Genomic DNA, 18,827 nt, shown 5'->3' with positions numbered 1-18,827 from the left:
GACAAAACCATTTCTTTTAAACTTACTGCCAAAACACTGAACTGTACTGTCAGCGTGTGTGCACACAGTGATCAATGTCTTTGACCATCATTGATTGGCAGAAATAAAGAAAAACATGCACATGAGCCAGTTAGCATTGAGGTCCAGATGTTTAAATACCAAACTCAGAATAAATCAATATTTAAAGCTGACATCTCTATTACGAAACAAACATGCTGAAGACAGGACGATACAAACGCAGCAATACATATGTGTATTTTGTAAATGTGGACGCTCAAAAATGTGCAATTTTCAAAGTGACACATCCCATCATGCCGCACTGCAGCGGCGAGGGAGGCGTAAAGGAGGCACTTCAGACACTTTTCTGTTGTTTTTGTGTCCCACCTCTTTGCTCCCGGTGTGACGGAAATCATTCTCGTCTGTGCTGCTTCCATGTTGGATTCACGATGAAAAAGAAAAAGCATCTGACTCTGGTTCTGATTTCCTGGCTTTTGTCTTTGTTTTTCCTGTATTTTTTCTTTTCATATCAAACTCACTGATGCTTGATCAGAAGCAGACCGGCATCAGGACAGCATGTTATTGTTTGCTTGGTTGTCGGCGCCGTGGCTTGGCTTTAACTTTCGCTGCAGAGTTTCCAACAACAGCAGGAAAGAGCACTCAAATTTGTTTGGGATTTACCAATTTATCAATTACATGTTGGAGCAAAAAAACAAAACAAATTTTTATGAAATTACAGCCTCTACATTCACTCTGGAGCGGATCTCTCTTCTGATAGAAGGAACATTGTCCTTCCACATTCTTTGAATTAGCATCACTGGTGTTGGAAGTCCTTACTCGCAGCAAAAAGTCTTTGAACTTTTGTTCTTCATGACATTTGCAGAACACACATCTTCTTTTGATACTCAACGGAAAAAATCAAACGTGAACAACTATTTGCCGCTGGGAGTTTACCAACTTTAGTTCGGAGCCTCACATCAGTCTTCCACATGTCAATCATACCGTTAAAGTCGGGTTGCAAGCCGCTAATACCTCCGGTGGGCGTCACCGCTAGCTCCCCCGCTGTAGCCAGCTAGCGCTGCTGCTAGCTCTCCACTAGTTCCCTGACAAGCACCGAAGGTAGCGGGCTGAGCCCCGGCTCACCGCCCAACTTGGGCAGCGGGGACGCGGGCAGTAGCAGCAGGAAGCTAGCAGCTAGGAGCTAGCAGCAGGAAGCTAGCAGCAGGGAGCTAAGAGCTGGGAGCTAGCAGCAGAAAGCTAGGAGTTGGGAGCTAGCAGCAGAAAGCTAGCAGCAGAAAGCTAGGAGCTGGGAGCGAGCAGCAGAAAGCTAGGAGTTGGGAGCTAGCAGCAGAAAGCTAGCAGCAGGAAGCTAGGAGCTGGGAGCGAGCAGCAGAAAGCTAGGAGCTGGGAGATAGCAGCAGAAAGCTAGGAGCTGGGAGCGAGCAGCAGAAAGCTAGGAGCTGGAAGCTAGCAGCAGAAAGCTAGGAGCTGGAAGCTAGCAGCAAAAAGCTGGCAGCAGGAAGTGAGCTAGCAGCGCTAGCTTGCTACAGCGGGGACACCCATTTACAGTAGTAGCGGCTTGTAACACAACTTTTACGGTAGTTTAAAAAACAACAACACTATTTAACTGTTTTTTTTCTGGCATCTGGCAAACGCTGGTTGAACTCAGGTGACGTGCGTTCACGTCCTCTCTCTTTCGTCCTCTTCCTCAGATCTTCCTCGGGAATCAGAACCACGACACCCCAGAGCTCAGGTCCATGGGTCCCCTGCTGACCCGCTACGTCAGGATCTACCCGGAGAGGGCCACCATCGAGGGCCTGGGCCTCCGCCTGGAGCTGCTGGGCTGCGAGCTGGACGGTGAGTTTTCCACCGAGCGACAGGTCGTGACCCCTTTTGACTCCGCATGAAGAGGCGTTTCAAAGATTGAGACATTTTTAGGCGACCACAATGTTATAGAGAGAACGCAGCTTTAAACACATGAAGCACAGACTTCTATACAACCAGAGGAGTCGCCCCCTGGTGGTCAGGAGAGAGAATACAAGTTTAAAACACAGACCGCGAGGTTTCTCCCTGATGACGGAGAACACAGCTCTACTTTCTGCGTCTAAAACCTTCACATGTTACCAACATTGCACGCGAACGTGAAAGCCAAAAAGAGCGAGTATAAAATGGATCAAGTGACTCCGGGTAAAGGCCGTCATCCCGCCTCCAGGCAGGGCAAGGCCATATCACATGGAGGGTTGATATTAAAGCAGAACACTCCTGTGGTTTCTGGCTCCGGCAGCAGTTTCTCTCTCAGCTCGGCTTTCACAAAGGCAGCTGAGTTCAGCGGGTCGCTCTGTAGGTTAGTTTGATCGTCCGCAGTCTCTTTGAGTCGACTGAAACCTGAAATTGCACGCGTTTGGTTTTCCGTGCACGTCGTCGTCAGGCTGGCAGATGTTAATGTTTTACTATGCAAGCCCAGGAAACAGCTGAGAATCCAGAAATCAAAATGAAAGTACGTTCACGCTGCAAGAAAAGCTGCAGAAAAGCTCCGTTTTCATCATCTCAGCTCCTCTACCTGACCCGCTGCAGGGAGCGGTGTGTATTTGAGAGAGGAGGTTTTCAATCGTTATCGTACGCTTTTTGTTTGTTTGAGTGTCGCGTGCGAAATCTTTCAGGAAGAAAAACACTCGGCAACATCAAAACGGAAAAAAAACGGCGAACAGCTTTTCCAGATGAACTTGAATGAACGTGTTTGTGGCTTCAGACGACCGACCAATCAATCATCGAGCAGCGGAGAAGGGAACTACTTACACTTTCAGGCTGCTTATCTGCAGTGTTTGGTGTTATGAGAGAGCGAGAGAGAGAGAGAGAGAGAGAGAGGGAGAGAGAGAGAGAGAGAGAGAGTTAACATAAAAGGCTGACGCATGCCATGGCAGGCTACTATCTGTACTGCAGCAGCGGTCAAAGCTGGATGCTGTGTGTGTGTGTGTGTGTGTGTGTGTGTGTGTGTGTGTGTGTGTGTGTGTGTGTGTGTGTGTGTGTGTGTGAGAGAGAGAGAGAGGGCTCGACCTCCCGCACTAGGTGAGGGAGGAACAGATGAAGGGAGGAGGGAGTATCTGGTTGCTCTGCAGGAGGAACGAGGAGAGGAGAGTGTTTGTGTGAGAGAGGAGGAAGAGGTAGAGGAGGAGGAAGAGGAGGAGGAGATGAGAGGAGAAATAAAAACTTCAACTTTGTGAGCTAAACAGAGAACGTCAGGAGCAGCTAATCATATTTATTTGTGTTCCTTTATCTACAAGTAAAGTTTATCTGAAAGAAAAACATAAGAAAGAGTCCTGAAACACTTCTCTCTCACGTCATGAAACACATCAGAAGAGCCTTTAAAAGCTGCTTAATTGTGTTGTATTGTTGTATAGATGCCTGAGTGAAGCGGCTTACACACTTAAAAGATGGAAAATGAGTGTGTGTGTGTGTGTGGCATGTCGGGCATGAAAGGAGAGAGACCAAAAGGAAACAAGAGAGGAAGAACAGCGGCAGACGGCTGTTGTGTCTGACTCACAACCAGATGAACAGAGTCTCGCTTCAAAAGGAGGAAACGATGACATCACACACCGAAATGCGCGCAGGCCACACGCGCACACGCCGGGAAAAGGCGGAAAACAGATCGTACGGATACAGACAGGCACGCCAATATACACATTATCTCACGTTATCTCTTCATTATCGCACACGCTGAGGACGCTTTGACCTCCAGCGCTCTGATGTCATGCCATTAAATCATCAAAACGTACCAGTTGATATTTAGAAATCTGTTTCAAGAAGCTCAAAGCTCACGAGAGAGGAACGAACACGATACACAATGACCAAAAATAGATTCAAAACATCCACAAAGGGATGCAGAATGACTAAAAATAGATACAAAATGACGACAAAGGGATGCACAATGACCAAAAGTAGATAACGAACGATTGCAAAGGGCACCAAAATGACCAAAGATACAAAACAACTTGCAAGATGACTGAAGATAGAAACAAAACCACTGCAAAGGGACGCACAATGACCAAAAACAGATACAAAACGATGACAAAGGGATACACAATGACCAAAAATAGATACAAACCTCTATGGAAAAACACATAATGACCAAAAATAGATACAAAACAACCAAAAAGGGACGCATAATGACCAAAGATGGATACAAAAGGACTTTAAAGGTACGCAAATTGACCAAAAATAGATAGAAAACAACCACAAAGGGACACACAACGACCAAAGATCAATACAAAAGGACTTCAAAGGTACGCAAAATGACGCAAAATAAATAACCTTTGGCGCCAAAATGACCAAAGATACAAAGCAACTTGCAAGATGACTGAAGATAGAAACAAAACCACTGAGAATCGGACACGCTCGCGACGCGGCTGCAGGTCGTCTTCAGCAGGTTTTGTGTCTTGTTTGTGTTAACGCTCGCCGCCGTTGCTGCTCCGAGCTTTGAGTTCATTCATGGACTTCCTCCACGCTGCTGTGAGAGCAAAACCTCCGTCCCACTCAAAGCGCTGCGAACACGCTTCCTTACAAAGTTTAATTACATGCCGACCATCTGGGGGTTCTCGCGCAGCCTACATATGCTAATTCATGTTCAATTTGCTTCATTTCCATAAAGAAAATACAAAATCATAAACGCCAGACATCGACTGCATGGTTGAGTTTAACAAGATGCAAGAGTTTCTGTTTTTTATTGTCACGGCGGTCCTTGAAGTGAGAGAAGAGACCGTGAACCTGAAATATCTCCTCACCCTAAATGAGTCACAGCTCAACACAAAATGACTGAAAACAGACACAAAACAAACAAAAACAGTGTCATTACAGCTACAAGTGACTCAAAGTTGGTGCAAAGCCACGACAAAGAGAGACACAATCACCACTAGACACAAAACAACCACAAAGGGACGCACAATGACCAACAATAGATACAAAGCATCTACAAAGGGACACAAAATGACCGAAAATTGATGCAAAACGACAACAAAGAGATGCACAATGATCAAAAATAGAGACACAATGACGACAATGGGATGCACAATGACCAAAACTAAATACAAAAGGACTTTAAATGTACGCAAAATGACGACGAATAGATAACGAAAATGACCAAAGATACAAAACAACTTGCAGGATGACTGAGAATAGATACAAAACCACTGCAAAGGGACGCACAACGACCAGAAATAGAAACAAAACAACCACAAAGAGATGCACTATGACCAAAAATAGATACATAACGATGACAAAGGGATGTAAAATGACCAAAAATAGAAGAAAAAAAACACTACAAAGAGACGCAAGATGACCTACATTGATAGAAAATGACGACAAAGGGATGCAAACGCACAAACACAAGACTCTTTGTAGAATAAAAGGGAGTGATCCTCGGTGGGGGGCCTCCTGCATGTCTGCTCTCATAATCCATCCGTGACTAAATTATTATTATTTTTTTGAATTTGTCTCCAGAGCAGCAACGCTCTCGCTTGTTATTTATTCACTACCTTTTTTTTTTTTTTTTTTAAGGATCCCGATCAAATAAATCAGGTTTGAAACTGGTTTCATTTTTTCCCGCCGTGGCGTTTGAGGGCATTGCGTAACCGTTACCAGTTGGCAGATAAAGTCGAGTCTTGTGTTTCTTTTTTTGTGTGTAAGTCAGCAACTCTTAAAGCTGCAGAACGTACCGCTTTCAGAAAATATCACTCCCTCAGCAGCTCATTTCACATCCTGGTTCCTCTTCTGGAAAGAGAAGTTGAGTTCTGGAGCGTCTCAGCCGTTCGTTATTGCGCAGTAAAGCATCCTGAACGAGGCTGCGCGGCGGCATCTGCCCGAATAAACACCTAACGGCCTCTAACCACCGGCTCCACGTGGTTCAGAATGAGCTAATGTGCTATTTTAATGTTGTTTAAAGGCAAAGACAAACGTGCGTTATCCTTTCATCCGCCCAGACATCACCACCGTGGCTCCGCCCACCACGGCCGTCGCCTCCACGCTCCCCATGACCACGTTCGGAGCGACCACCACGGCGCCGACCACCGTGCCGGGGACCGCGACCCCGCTGCCGGACTGCGAGGACGGACTGCGGGACTGCGGCGGCGAGACCGAAGCTCCCGAGGACTACGAGCCGGTGACGGGTGAGAAAACTGCTTCATGTGGTTAAAGAGACAGGCACTCATACGTGTAATCAATCAATATTCCTGTTGATAACAATAATCACAGCCATCATATTTCATATTGGTCTCCTTCCCCAAACAGCTCTTGTCTCCTTCCCTCGTCTCCTTCCACTCCAGCAGTTCTCGTCTCCTTCCCTCGTCTCCTTCCCCTCCAGCAGTCCTCAGCTCCTTCACTCATCTCCTTCCCCCAGCAGCTCTCATTTCCTTCCCTCGTCTCCTTCCCCTACAGCAGTTCTTGTCTCCTTCCCTCATCTCCTTCCCCCCGCAGCTCTCATTTCCTTCCCTTGTCTCCTTCCCCTCCAGCAGTTCTCGGCTTCTTCCCTCGTCTCCTTCACCCCAGCAGCTCTCATCTCCTTCCCTCATCTCCTTCCCCCAGCAGCTCTCATTTCCTTGCCTCGTCTCCTTCCCCTCCAGCAGTTTTCGTCTCCTTCCCTCATCTCCTTCCCCCAGCAGTTCTCATTTCCTTCCCTCGTCTCCTACCCCTCCAGCAGTTCTCGTCTCCTTCCCTCATCTCCTTCCCCCAGTAGCTCTCATCTCCTTCCCTCGTCTCCTTCCCTCATCTCCTTCCCCACAGCAGCTCTCGTCTCCTTCATGTCTGTAATCGTGCGTCTTCTCTGAAAAACGCCTCCAAAGACATAGCTATCGCTAACGCTATCAGTGTCTGCTGTGGGTTTGTGTGTTGGCATCTGTGTGGGCGGGGCCAAACCGCCTGACCTTTGACCCGTCCTGACTCTCCCATCTGTCTCCAGCAGGAGGCGCCACAGTGGCCGACCCCATCATGGACTTCATACCAGGTGAGGATGTCCGGCGCCATCTGTCTGCCCTCCCCTCTCTCCTTCCCTCCACCATCCCCTCCTCCTTCACCTGGCCCCTCCTCCATCGTTTCCTCTCTTCTTTTCATCCTCCCTTCTCTTCCCTCTGAGTCGTTCGGTGACTTCAGAGTGTCGGGTTCTGGGGTTTTGCCGGATCGCCGCATTAATTCAGCCGCCGCTCCCGAATCGTTCAGTGTCACCGAGAGAGAGAGAGAGAGAGAGAGAGAGAGAGAGAGAGAGAGAGAGAGAGAGAGAGAGAGAGAGAGAGAGAGAGAGAGAGAGAGAGAGATAACAATGGAACCGGCTTCCAGGGGAGCAAATGGCTTTTCCTTCGCCTCGGTTCACAGAATGAGTCGACTGCAGAGAAACGCTGATGGATTCGTCTCTGAAACGCAGCTGAGCTCGAGTCAGAGAAGAGGAATAAAGACGTTTCTGTTTGTTACTGAAGAGGAAGAAAAGGCGACGCATGTGAGATGAGTTTCATCCAAGAAACCAATGAGCTCCTTCAGCGAACACAAGACTCAAGAAGCAGCTGAGAGAGAAACTCAGTTTGACTAATCGATCAAATCAATTGAATCAATTAAATCAATTAATCCAGTAGTCAACAAAATAAGTTTGAGTCCTTGTGAGACCATGAAAGGAAACAATGTAGGCGACGTTGAAAGGATGTAGACTACAAGTAAAGGAGAGAGGAGGTGAAGGAGAGAGGAGGTAAAGGAGAGAAGAGGTTAAGGAGAGAGGAGGTAAAGGAGAGAGGAGGTAAAGGAGATAGGAGGTTAAGGAGAGAGGAGGTAAAGGAGAGAAGAGGTAGAGGAGAGAGGAGGTAAAGGAGAGAGGAGGTAAAGGAGATAGGAGGTTAAGGAGAGACGAGGTAGAGGAGAGAAGAGGTTAAGGAGAGAGGAGGTAAAGGAGAGAAGAGGTAGAGGAGAGAGGAGGTAAAGGAGAGAGGAGATAAAGGAGAGAAGAGGTTAAGGAGAGAGGAGGTAAAGGAGAGAGGAGATAAAGGAGAGAAGAGGTTAAGGAGAGAGGAGGTAAAGGAGAGAAGAGGTAAAGGAGAGACGAGGTAGAGGAGAGAGGAGGTAGAGGAGAGAGGAGGTAAAGGAGATAGGAGGTTAAGGAGAGAGGAGGTAAAGGAGAGAGGAGGTAAAGGAGGGAGGAGGTAAAGGAGGGAGGAGGTAAAGGAGAGAGGAGATAAAGGAGAGAGGAGGTAAAGGAGGGAGGAGGTAAAGGAGAGAGGAGATAAAGGAGAGAGGAGGTAAAGGAGAGAAGAGGTAGAGGAGAGAGGAGGTAAAGGAGAGATGTCTGCATCCTCTCCTCCTCTCACAGCGAGCAGAGACTTGGATGCTGCGGTGAGGAAGAAGAGACGTTGATGGAGGGTTTGGGGTTTCTTTGGGTGGGAGGAGAGGAGAAGAGAGGAGGTTCTTTCTCTTTTTCTTTCTCTTCCTCTTTTCCGAGAGGCCACATCCGCATGTCGGTGGCTCCGCGTCTCTCCAACAGAAGATCCCTTCATTCCTCTCTTGATGTCCTGATGCTGAACATCTGTACGTGCTGCTGTTTTCTATCAGATGTGGAGGAGGAGGAGGAGGAGAAGGAAGAGGAGGAGGAGGGGGGTTTCCAACCAGGATGCATGACTCTCTCTCTCCTCTCTCTCTCTCTCTCTCTCTCTCTCTCTCTCTCTCTCTCTGCACTCGCCCGTTTTGTTTCGGTGCGATCTGTTTTCCACCAGCTGCGATTCAAAGTGTGCGTTCAATGAAACAGGATTCCTCTCATGCGATGTTTCCCTCTTTTCTGCTGTTATGAAGACCAAAACAACTGCAACGAAAACCCTGCTCCTGACTGTCTGGAGTGTTTTCACCTCCTCACCTCCTCTCCTCACCTCCTCTCCTCTCTCCTTCCCTCTGCAGCCTACGTTTGGTTCGCCTGCAACTTCGACCTCTCGTCGCTCTGCGGCTGGACCAAGGAGCTCGGCACCGGGGCCGAGTGGCTCATCCAGACCAACGGGGCTCCTGCCGTCCACCGGGGGCCGATCCTCGACCACACAGGTGTGTGTGTGTGTGTGTGTGTGTGTGTGTGTGTGTTGGGCACCGTTAAGCTTTAAATAACACGCTCGATCCAAACACGGTCCATATTGAAGCGAGATAATCAAAGATATCGGTTAATAGTTAGACTTCCTTTAAAAAAAATAGTGTTTGGATATTTCTTCTTAACAATATAGTTGTATAGAGTGTAATTTCAGTGTTTCTTATGGATAATACGGCCCTAATAAAGCACAAAACACAAATACATTTGAATTTATACAACTAGAATTAGATTAACGAGAAGATTAAAACATGTTTTAAACGTGTCTTGGTCACGATATGCAGTCATAACTGAGTAATAAACATTAAAACACTCTGGAATAAACAGAAATATTGTCATGAAATCAGGATAAAAACCACCTAAACGTCTCCTTTAACACCGGAGAGACACTTCCCATAATGTCCGTGAACATGTTGGGACGCTTTCATCCCTTTGAACATTTCTCAAAACGACTGAACGGCCTTGAAAAACTTATTTATAAAGAATCCGGCGCTCGCGTTCATCCGTCCGACCTTCCCTCCCTTCAAAAAACGCTCCCGGTGATGGATTTCGGCAGCCGCTCCACGACGAACGACTTCACCTTGATCACAAGTAAAAAACAAAACAAATGAGCCGTCTTCTGTGATGTCGAGTCGCCTCCTGAAGCACATCGAGTCCTTTTGTGTGTGTTTGGAGCTGGAAACAGTTACCTTGACATCTCCAAATGCGTGAAAACACAGAGAAGCGCTCGCTAACAGGTATTCAGTCGATTGAACGCGATAAAGTGGACGTGAAACGAGGGTTTTGTTGCTCCATATCCACCTTTTCATTCAAAATGTACAGAAAGTATCTCTGAGGTCCTCATGGGGGGAAAGAGTCAACATATCTGCAGTGATCTGGTCCCTGAACGCAGCACGAGGCCGCCTCTTACCTTGTCCTTTGCTGCCCCCCGCAGGTGGACCGGGGAACTTCATCTACATGCATCTGGGGGACGACGAGGAAGAGGAAGAGGAGGAGGAGGTGGAAGGGGAGGAGGAGGACGAAGAGGAGATGGCGAGCTTGGCCAGCCTTCCCGTCACGGCGCCGGACGCCGACCTCTGCATGTCCTTCTGGTACCACATAGTCGGCGAGCGCGCCGGCTCGCTGTACATCAAGCAGAGGAAGGAGGCGGAGCCGGGAGAGATCCTGTGGGCGGTCAACGGCCACCAGGGGAGGCGGTGGAGGGAGGCGCGAGTCCGGCTGCCGCGCTCCGGCGTCTCGTACCAGGTGAGGGAGACGATCCCTGGAAGCTCCAGTGTGCCGCGTGATTGACTTCTTTAAAAGGCGTCTGGCGCAATGCATGCTGGGACAACAGGATTACTCTGTATGGAAAACGGATGAATATCTCATGTGTCTGCGTGGTCACAGGTGGTGGTGGAAGGCGTCGCCGGCAGACGCAGCACGGGTCACATCGCCGTGGACAACATCCAGATCATAGACGGGCTCGAGGCCGAGGACTGCAGGGGTGTGTGTCGCGCCACAGCGCTTCGTTTTGCCTCTTCTTTTTTGTTGTGTGCTTTGTTTCGACTTTCCTTAACGGGCGGCGTTTTCTTCCCTCCGTGCAGATCCGGAAGCTCCGACGTCTCCGCCGACGGAGATCCTCATCCTCCGTAAGTTTACACCGCCGACTCGCGGCTTCGGCTTCGGCGGTACGGCGTCAATGGCGTCCATTTTGGACAAAAGAAATGGACAAAAAGTATTTTTTGGACAACGTTACAGTCACACCGAGATGAAAGATGAAGGGTCAGGCTTGTGTTCGCCTTCTACAAGTTTCTTTTCTAGATTAAAACAAACTTCAACACGTCTCCATTGGGCATCTGAGCATGTTTATTTCACCTCTCAGAGGGACCACATCAGTTCATTTCCACGTTTTGTTAAAATAAACTTTGACGTTACCACCTGACCGAAGGTTCTCCATAAGATTGATAAGAAGAAGACTCATTTTAACAGCTGAGTCCATCATAACAAACTTCTAACTTGAGTGTTCCTCTGTAAAACATTTTAAAATCTACATTAAAGGCATCGTCCGTCTCCCGTGGTGCATTCACTGACTACACAACGTTTTAAATGTGAGCGCCTGCAGCCGAAAAGAAACCACAACATTCACAGATCGTAATCCTCAAGAAGCCAAACCCCCAAACGATGAAGAATCAGAGCCGTGGCGTCTGCTGCAGGTTGCCTGTTTGTGCTTGAAAACCCTCTTTTGAGTATAACTTCCTGTCTCTCCTCCTGCAGCGATGGACTCCCTCTCTCAGGAGACCAGCGAGCTGGGCGGCCCGGGCAACATGCTGAAGACGCTGGACCCCATCCTCATCACCATCATCGCCATGTCCGCGCTCGGCGTCTTCCTGGGCGCCATCTGCGGCGTGGTCCTGTACTGCGCCTGCTCGCAGGGCAGCATGACGGACAGGAACTTATCCGCCCTGGAGAACTATAACTTTGAGCTGGTGGACGGCGTGAAACTAAAGAAGGACAAGATGAACGGACAGAGTAACTACTCAGAGGCGTGAGCGGAGGAAGAGGAGGAGGAGAAGGAGGAGGAAGAGGAGGAGCAGGAGGAGGAGGAGGCGGGACGCAGCCAATCAAGTGGGAGGAACCACCGACGGGACGGCAGGGTGGGCTGAAAAAGAGCCAACGACATTTTTCTTCTTCTTCTTCTTCTTCTTCTTGTTCTCAGGAGCAGCAGTGGAGGGGACTGGCCTGCAGGGGGCAGTGTGTGTATAAAGAGTCTGTACAGCGGAGAGAGAAACAAACAAAACACAAAAAAAAGAAGTCTTAAGATTCTATTTGTTTTTTCGGCGTGTTTTTTTGTTTGTGTAATCACGTGCTGGTGTTGAGACCAATTCAGATGAACGTGTGTGTGTGTGTGTGTGCGTGCGTGCGCGTGTGTGTGTACTTTAATGGAAAGGTTATCTTTTTTTCTTCTTTACTTTTTTATTTTATTTTTGTTCAAGATGGAATTTGCTAATCCTGATCGTGAACGTGTGTTTGTACATGTGTCACTTTCATATACATCTGCATTCAAGGTGTGTGTGTGTGTGTGTGTGTGTGTGCGTGTGTGTCTGTGTGTGTGTGTGTGTGTGTGTGTGTGAGAGAGAGAGAGCATGAAAGGCTGACACATGCCATTGCAGGCTACTATCTCTGCAGCAGTGCTCAGAGCTGGAGGCTGTGTGTGTGTGTGTGTGTGTGTGTGTGTGTGTGTGTGTGTGTGTGTGTGTGTGTGTGTGTGTGAAGGTGGGCACCGTCGTGACCCGTTGCTCTGTGTCTAGTTCCAACAGTGCCTTTTTCTTTCTTTCTTTTCTTTCAGCTTTTTCTGTTGCCTTGTGTTTTTCTGCGGGTCGTTCTCTCATCGGCCGTCCGTCCGTCCGGGGTTCCTACGCACAAACTTTTACCAGATTGTGACGACACAACTACACATTGTGTTGTGTCGCAGTAGCAGCGGTGCCGGCGAGGCGTCGGCGGGCGTCGGCGGATCCGACGCGATGTTAAAAAAAATGTTTAAAAATCTTAAGTCAGAAGCAGTTCAGGTTTTTTTTTTTGAGGGGAGGAAATGAAAGCGGTGCAGGAGCCCTGAACGCCTCATGTTCATGGCACATGACACATCCGACATATTGTACATAGGTTTTAATATATTTGAGCGCCCTTTTTCTATATATATATATATATACATATATATATAAAAAATTAAAAAAAGACACGAGAGCCGCAGTATCCTTTCTGTCGCCCTGAACTCTACAAATGTACAGAAAGTATTCGGAAAAGATGGAAACACAAACTTTCTTTGTGTTTCTTTTTTGTGTCGTTGTCGTCGTCGTTGAGTTTCTGCTCGTGCTCTGGGAACAGGAAGGTTTTTATTTCTTTCTTTACAACGATGGAAACGGCTTTGAGATTATGGAGAGAGACGCCTCAGAAATGCCTCATGACGGGAAGTGCTGGGTTTTATTTCGTACAGGGTAACACGGACAACCTCAGCACCGCCAAGGACGACGAAGACGTCGAGGACGAAGCGACGCGGAGCGAGAATAACTTTCTCTCTCGCCGGCGCACAAAGTGACTGGACATTTGAACTAAAGTGTGTCCGGCCTTCAGAGAGAGAGAGAGAGAGAGAGAGAGAGATCAGCATCGTTCGCTGAGCTCACAGGAAGTGGACGCTCACGGACGCTTCAAGTCGAGACTGAAAAACTTTTGTTTGCCGCGACGATGACGGCTGGACTCTACTTTGTCAGGTTTTGTTGTCGTTGTCGTTGTTGTTTTTACTCGGTTTCGACTATCAGAGGACAGGAATCTTTCTGAAGGATCTACATGATGTTTAACGGACGATCACGCCGTCCAGTCCTCGCCTCACACGCCCAATTTCAACTAAACTGCACTGTGAATGACAATTAAGGGATCGGTGTTCAGTTTAAAACAGGAGTTTTCACCCAGGTGAAAAGTCATGGTGGTCTTTCATTTTACTAAACCTAGTTTTGTTGCCTGAACTTATCAAAGTACACTGTAGCGTTTATATTTTAGTTTGAAACTGTTCAACGGTTCAAGTGAGAGTGCAGGTGTCATGTTTTAGGGGACAGGGTCAAAGTAACACACATAAGGAACATGTTTACCAGCCAATAGGAGCTCAGTATTTTTACTTTTTCGTTTTTTTTTATTTAAGAAAGAAAAAGTAAAAATTTGATTTAAAAAAATGAAGTTTGTTCTGAGGGATTCTGCTGCAGCTTCTTTGGCGTTTCACTTTCATCCCTCATTTTACATTTATTAGTCCAGTAAAGTTCTGGTACCGTGAGTGTGTATTTAAGTGCAGCACACGAGCACACGGTGAGCGATCGGTTTTAACACCTCTGTGGGGACATTTGACCAAAACAGGTCAAATGGGGTCGATTCATTTGAGTCGAATAAGTCTTCACCGTTTTGGAAACAGTGTGCGAAAATCCTCCCACGCTCATTTTAAGTCCCAGCATGCCCCATTCAGACAATCTTTTGGCATAAAATATATAATTCTTCCCATTTTTGAACCGAACGACACCGTTTTTTGACTGAAACTCCTTCCTAACAGGCCAAGTCTTTGTTTTATTGTGATTTTTGTTGCAGATTCTGATTCTTAGGTCCTAATCTTTCCAAAAAGGTGTCTTATTGACGCTCCAGGAGGCATTTTTGGGGAATCTGGCTCATATCATGCTGGATGTTCACAGTTATGATCAAAATATCTTTTCAATGTGATTTTTTTTTTGCTGTTATACATTTTTTCCCAAGACTTTGCTGAACAAATACATACAATAAACACAAGTATTGAAATCTCACGAAGGCTCTTCAACCGTTGAGATGTTCGCATTCAAACACATCGATATGTTTACAGCACAGAGGCGAGGTCGCCGGTATCGTTTTGTCCTTTTCGGTCGTGACAGAATGAGTTTCATTAAAAGCTGGAAGGATGCTGGGAAACAAAACGTTGCACTGATATATTTAAAATAGAAAAAAATAATCTGTTGTCTATGATGTTGATTTATGAGGAGAGAGAGCGCGACGGAAAGGGAGAGGGCGGCGTTATCGTTGCTTCTTTTTAATGAACGCGGTTTCAGACGACAAACGTCCTAAACTGGGAAAAAGTACAATTCACGGAGATGTTTTTCAATCTTCGGAGAAAAAAAAAAGCTCTTTGAAACGTAACGAGTTTATTTACTTGGTATAATATCACCTTGTTTTTGTACCGTCACTGATGTACGTGTTATTGTTTCATGATTTGTTTTCTTTGTATGACAAAAAGAAATGTTTTTTTCTAACTGCTTCTGTAATCTTTTTTTTTTTTTCCGTTGTCTCAGATCCAGAAAAAAAACAAGGAAGTAAAAAAAAAAAAAAAAAAAAGGAAAAGCAGTGAGGCCTTAAGTGACTAAAAAGTATTGTTTGTACTTTAACTTTCTGGTCAGCACCCAGACTCATCCGTCTCTGTTGTCTCGGACTCTGATCATCGACTATTACATTCCAAAGAATTGGATCAAATAAATGTTTTAAGTAAAAGTTGCTCTGCTGTTTCTTGTTCTGATGCGTCTGTTGGGCCAGAATACAAACCTCCAAATCATCTTATCGCAATTTTCTTGTCTTCGTCCTTCTTCGACGTCACCGCCACCTGCTGGTCGGAGTGCGCACCAGCGATTAGATTCGACCCTCCTCGATCCCGTTTATGAAGTATGGGATGTTCAACTGGAAGACAAGTGGCTTTCACTGACAGGAAGAGTCATCTGTATCCGTGTAATCTGACACAAAACAACCACAGAATGATCACAAATATACACAAAACAAACAAAGATACACAGAACAACCGCAAAATGACTCAAAGAGACGCGACACAACTACAAGGACAGATAAAAAGATCCCCAAAGGACCACAAATACACACACAATGTCCACAAAGACACACAAAATGATGACGAAGAGACAAGGTGACCAGAAACGGACACAAACAGAACACAAAGAGACACTAAATGTCCACAAAGAAACAGAAAAAAACTAGTTCAGCTGAGTAAAAAGGATCAGCCTGTATAAAGTAGCATGGCATGTAAAATAGTCCAGTAAAATACTGGTATCGTGAGTGTGTATTTAAGTACAGTACATGAGTGCGCGCGCGCGCACACACACACACACACACACACACACACACACACACACACACACACACACACAATTATGAAAGTATTTGCATTGAACAATAGAAAAGCTGTAGTGGGCATCACAGAGGTTCCTAGTGACCATTGGTCTGTAAGCACACAGGTGCTCTCTGCTAGAGTGGCCACATCTGCAGAGAGGCACTCTGTGGCACAGCTAATGGTGTGAGAACACACACACCACCGACTTAGAAAATGTTGTCGAGCTGTCTTTATTTTGCTCCAATGCACAACCGTTCTCACTCACGATGCAGCTGTTTTTTTGTCTGTGGGTTTTTGTGTCTGACATGTTGTTCAGCTCAAGATAACTTCACAGAGTCTATTCTCATGTTTTAAAACACTCTAGTTTTAGAGTTTTAGAGCTTTTTCATGCGGCTGAGTCTGTCCCGTGGAACTGTGGGTAGTGCTAATGACTCATATTTTTTGTATTGTTACTTCAAAACGAAAGTTCATTGATAGCAATTGATCAGCTTTCGTTTTGCAATGATGATGCAGTACCGTTTTCAGCCACAACAAAGTGTCATTGGGCTGGTGGCGCTGTTTCTACATTTTGGCTGGTCTTTATACATAATGTAAGACAAAGATACACCAAGAGGGCACAGACTCCAAATGACCACGAAGAGACACAAAACCACTACAAATAGACATCAAACGAATACGAAGAGACATCACGAAGAGACACAAAACGATGAAAGAGAAACAAAACTATCACAAGTATCTACAAATGGAATACAAAGAGACATAAAAAGACCATGGAAAGACCCTAAGTGACCAGAAAGAGACACAAAACAACTACAAAGAGACATAAAATGACCCCAGACCCCCTGCAGCAGAGGAGTCTCATTTCTATTTATCAGCCCATGTGTGTTATGGTAGACTAATGCAATTCATATCTAGGTATCTAAAACATAGTTTGATCTATGAACGAGTGAGTTATCTTCATTGAACCATCATCATCATCATCATCATAGCACTGACAAGGGGACATTTTACTCCTACTTTAAACACTTGAAGTAACTGTTTATACTTTTACTTCATTAAGTGTGTGTGTGTGTGTGTGTGTGTGTGTGTGTGTGTGTGTGTGTGTGTGTGTGTGTGTGTGTGTGTGTGTGTGTGTGTGTACTGGTAGGAAAAGACGGGTTCGCCAGTAGGTGAGGACTGGTTCGCTGTTCTTCGGTGTGTTTGTTCTTCTGCCCGATACGTGCCGCTGCTCCTCCTGCGTGGGCGGGGTCTAGGTCCGTGTACGTTTTGTTCGTTTGTTTTATCGTTCATTCGAGAATACGGAAATACGGAAAAACGGCCGTTTCTTCGTTTTCCGTTTCAAACCAAAAACGGGAAAACGGAAAACTACTTCCGTTTTCTCGTTTTTGGCGTCTGAAACCAAAAACGAGAAAAGAGAGACGATTATTTTCATGTCAAAATAAAAGCCAGTAATATGTATTATTATTTACGGTCTTTTAATTCTCATTTACAGTCTTATATGATGCAAACACATCGCAGAGTAACGTTAGAAGAAGATTAATTAATAAATATGAATAAATACACCCGGTTAAGTTCGCAACAGTAGAGACTACAGGCAGTTTAATATGCATGTATATAAATATGTACACAGCAAGAATCAACTGTTCAATTAATCGCTGCATTTTTTTTAATGCAACACAGTTCGTAATATAGTTTAATCAAGTAATTTCTGTGTGTAAAGTTGATCATATTATTTTTTTTATCGTATTGTGCCGTTTCTTGAGTGAACACAGAGCAGAGTCTGTATGAGACCTGAGTAAAGGTCTATCGTTCTACCAGCAGGTGGCGCTATTTCATGTATTTACTTGTTATATGCGATTTTCTCTGTAGCTACTTGATGAGAAAACTCAACTGAAAGTTGTTCTCTGAATACTACTGTTGTTGAGTCACACAATGTCATTTTAGGACTTTTTCAGGCGGAAAGTTAATTGTTTAAGCAGCAAATCTGTGGTCGGTTTGTCAAGAATCAGCCGATTTAACCTTTTTAATACGGAGCGTGTCGCCAGCGACATAAAGTCAAACGCAAACTGGACGCAAAGCTAATTTGACCGTAACTCCTTATTTACTTACGCCATCGACGTAAATCCAACTGATTCTGAACGCTAAGAATGTCCATTACGGTAATGGTGAAAAAAAACAGCAGCAAACTTGTCTGTGTGGGAGGGGTGGAAGTGAGCAGCTGTAGAGAATCAGAGGAGACACTTTGACTGGCGTTTCACTTCTTTGGAAATAATATGTTGGCATTGTAAATAATAGTGTTATAGTTTATGAGAGTTCTACCACTTGCTGGCCCACCTAAACCCCTTAATAAAGGCCACTTTCATGTCCCCACAAACACACAGAAAGACAGTTGAAATGGACAGAAAGAAAGTCATTCTGGGAGGAATCAGTGTGCCTTTCTGGATGTGTGAGGAGTACAATAATGGGTCCTGTCTTCAGCTGGATGAAAACTGCTTCACGGAGATAAACAAATCTCAAAACGTTTGGACATGAACACATATGAAAGCCTATATAACATGGACACTCAATGCTTTGGGGAAACAAAACTGTTTGAGAAGATGTAAAATAGGTTAAATTTTATTCTGGTAATCTCAAAAGCTTCGCTCATGTTCATATTCAATTGTTTAGAGGAGAAATATTTTGGAAAGTCAACTACGTTTATTCTTATTAAACACGCATATAATTTACCTACCTGGTTGATTAATTTATTACAAATAAAAATCCTGCATTGAATGGTACAGAAGAGGTCAAAGGGCCAAGGTGAGAAGATATATAGTGTTGGTCAAAGGCTGTGGTCCAAATGCCATTGAGATACAACAAGTTTGACAAAATCTTACAAGAGCACAAACCAAATGAATTGTCTCTCTGTACTTCTACCATGTTACCTGTCTTGTGACCCCTCAGAGTGACCTCTGGAGCTGTAGGGATGCAGACCATCATGCTGTTACTGTTACTGTCATCACCAACATATAACTTGATCTGTTTTGACTCTGCTGTCAGTGTCTCAGCACCTCTGACTAAATCACATCATCTTAACGTAGCACTTTGGTC

At 45.6% G+C, this 18,827-nt stretch overlaps 1 protein-coding gene across 2 annotated transcripts in view; it reads left to right on the top strand.

The window, feature by feature from the left end:
• Positions 1-15,112, top strand: part of LOC137778900 (neuropilin-1a-like) — a 68,665-nt gene extending 53,553 nt beyond the window's left edge. The window contains exons 11-18 of one of the 2 annotated variants that reach the window (XM_068566271.1): positions 1,710-1,854; positions 5,970-6,155; positions 6,947-6,988; positions 8,911-9,048; positions 10,020-10,330; positions 10,472-10,568; positions 10,669-10,713; positions 11,339-15,112. In XM_068566271.1, the coding sequence (XP_068422372.1) occupies positions 1,710-1,854; positions 5,970-6,155; positions 6,947-6,988; positions 8,911-9,048; positions 10,020-10,330; positions 10,472-10,568; positions 10,669-10,713; positions 11,339-11,613 (1,239 nt within the window). In that variant the 3' untranslated portion in view covers positions 11,614-15,112. Of the gene's footprint in view, positions 1-1,709; positions 1,855-5,969; positions 6,156-6,943; positions 6,989-8,910; positions 9,049-10,019; positions 10,331-10,471; positions 10,569-10,668; positions 10,714-11,338 lie in introns of both variants that reach the window. The other variant, XM_068566263.1, reaches the window with a different exon arrangement.
• Positions 15,113-18,827: the final 3,715 nt, after the last annotated feature.

This window comes from Clinocottus analis, unplaced genomic scaffold (assembly GCF_023055335.1).
Source record: "Clinocottus analis isolate CAN_PGR_092001 unplaced genomic scaffold, fCliAna1.0.p SCAF_11, whole genome shotgun sequence".
Lineage (NCBI taxonomy): Eukaryota > Metazoa > Chordata > Actinopteri > Perciformes > Cottidae > Clinocottus > Clinocottus analis.
The sequence above is the reverse complement of the archived record's forward strand: the minus strand, read 5'-3'. Positions and strand labels throughout refer to the sequence as shown.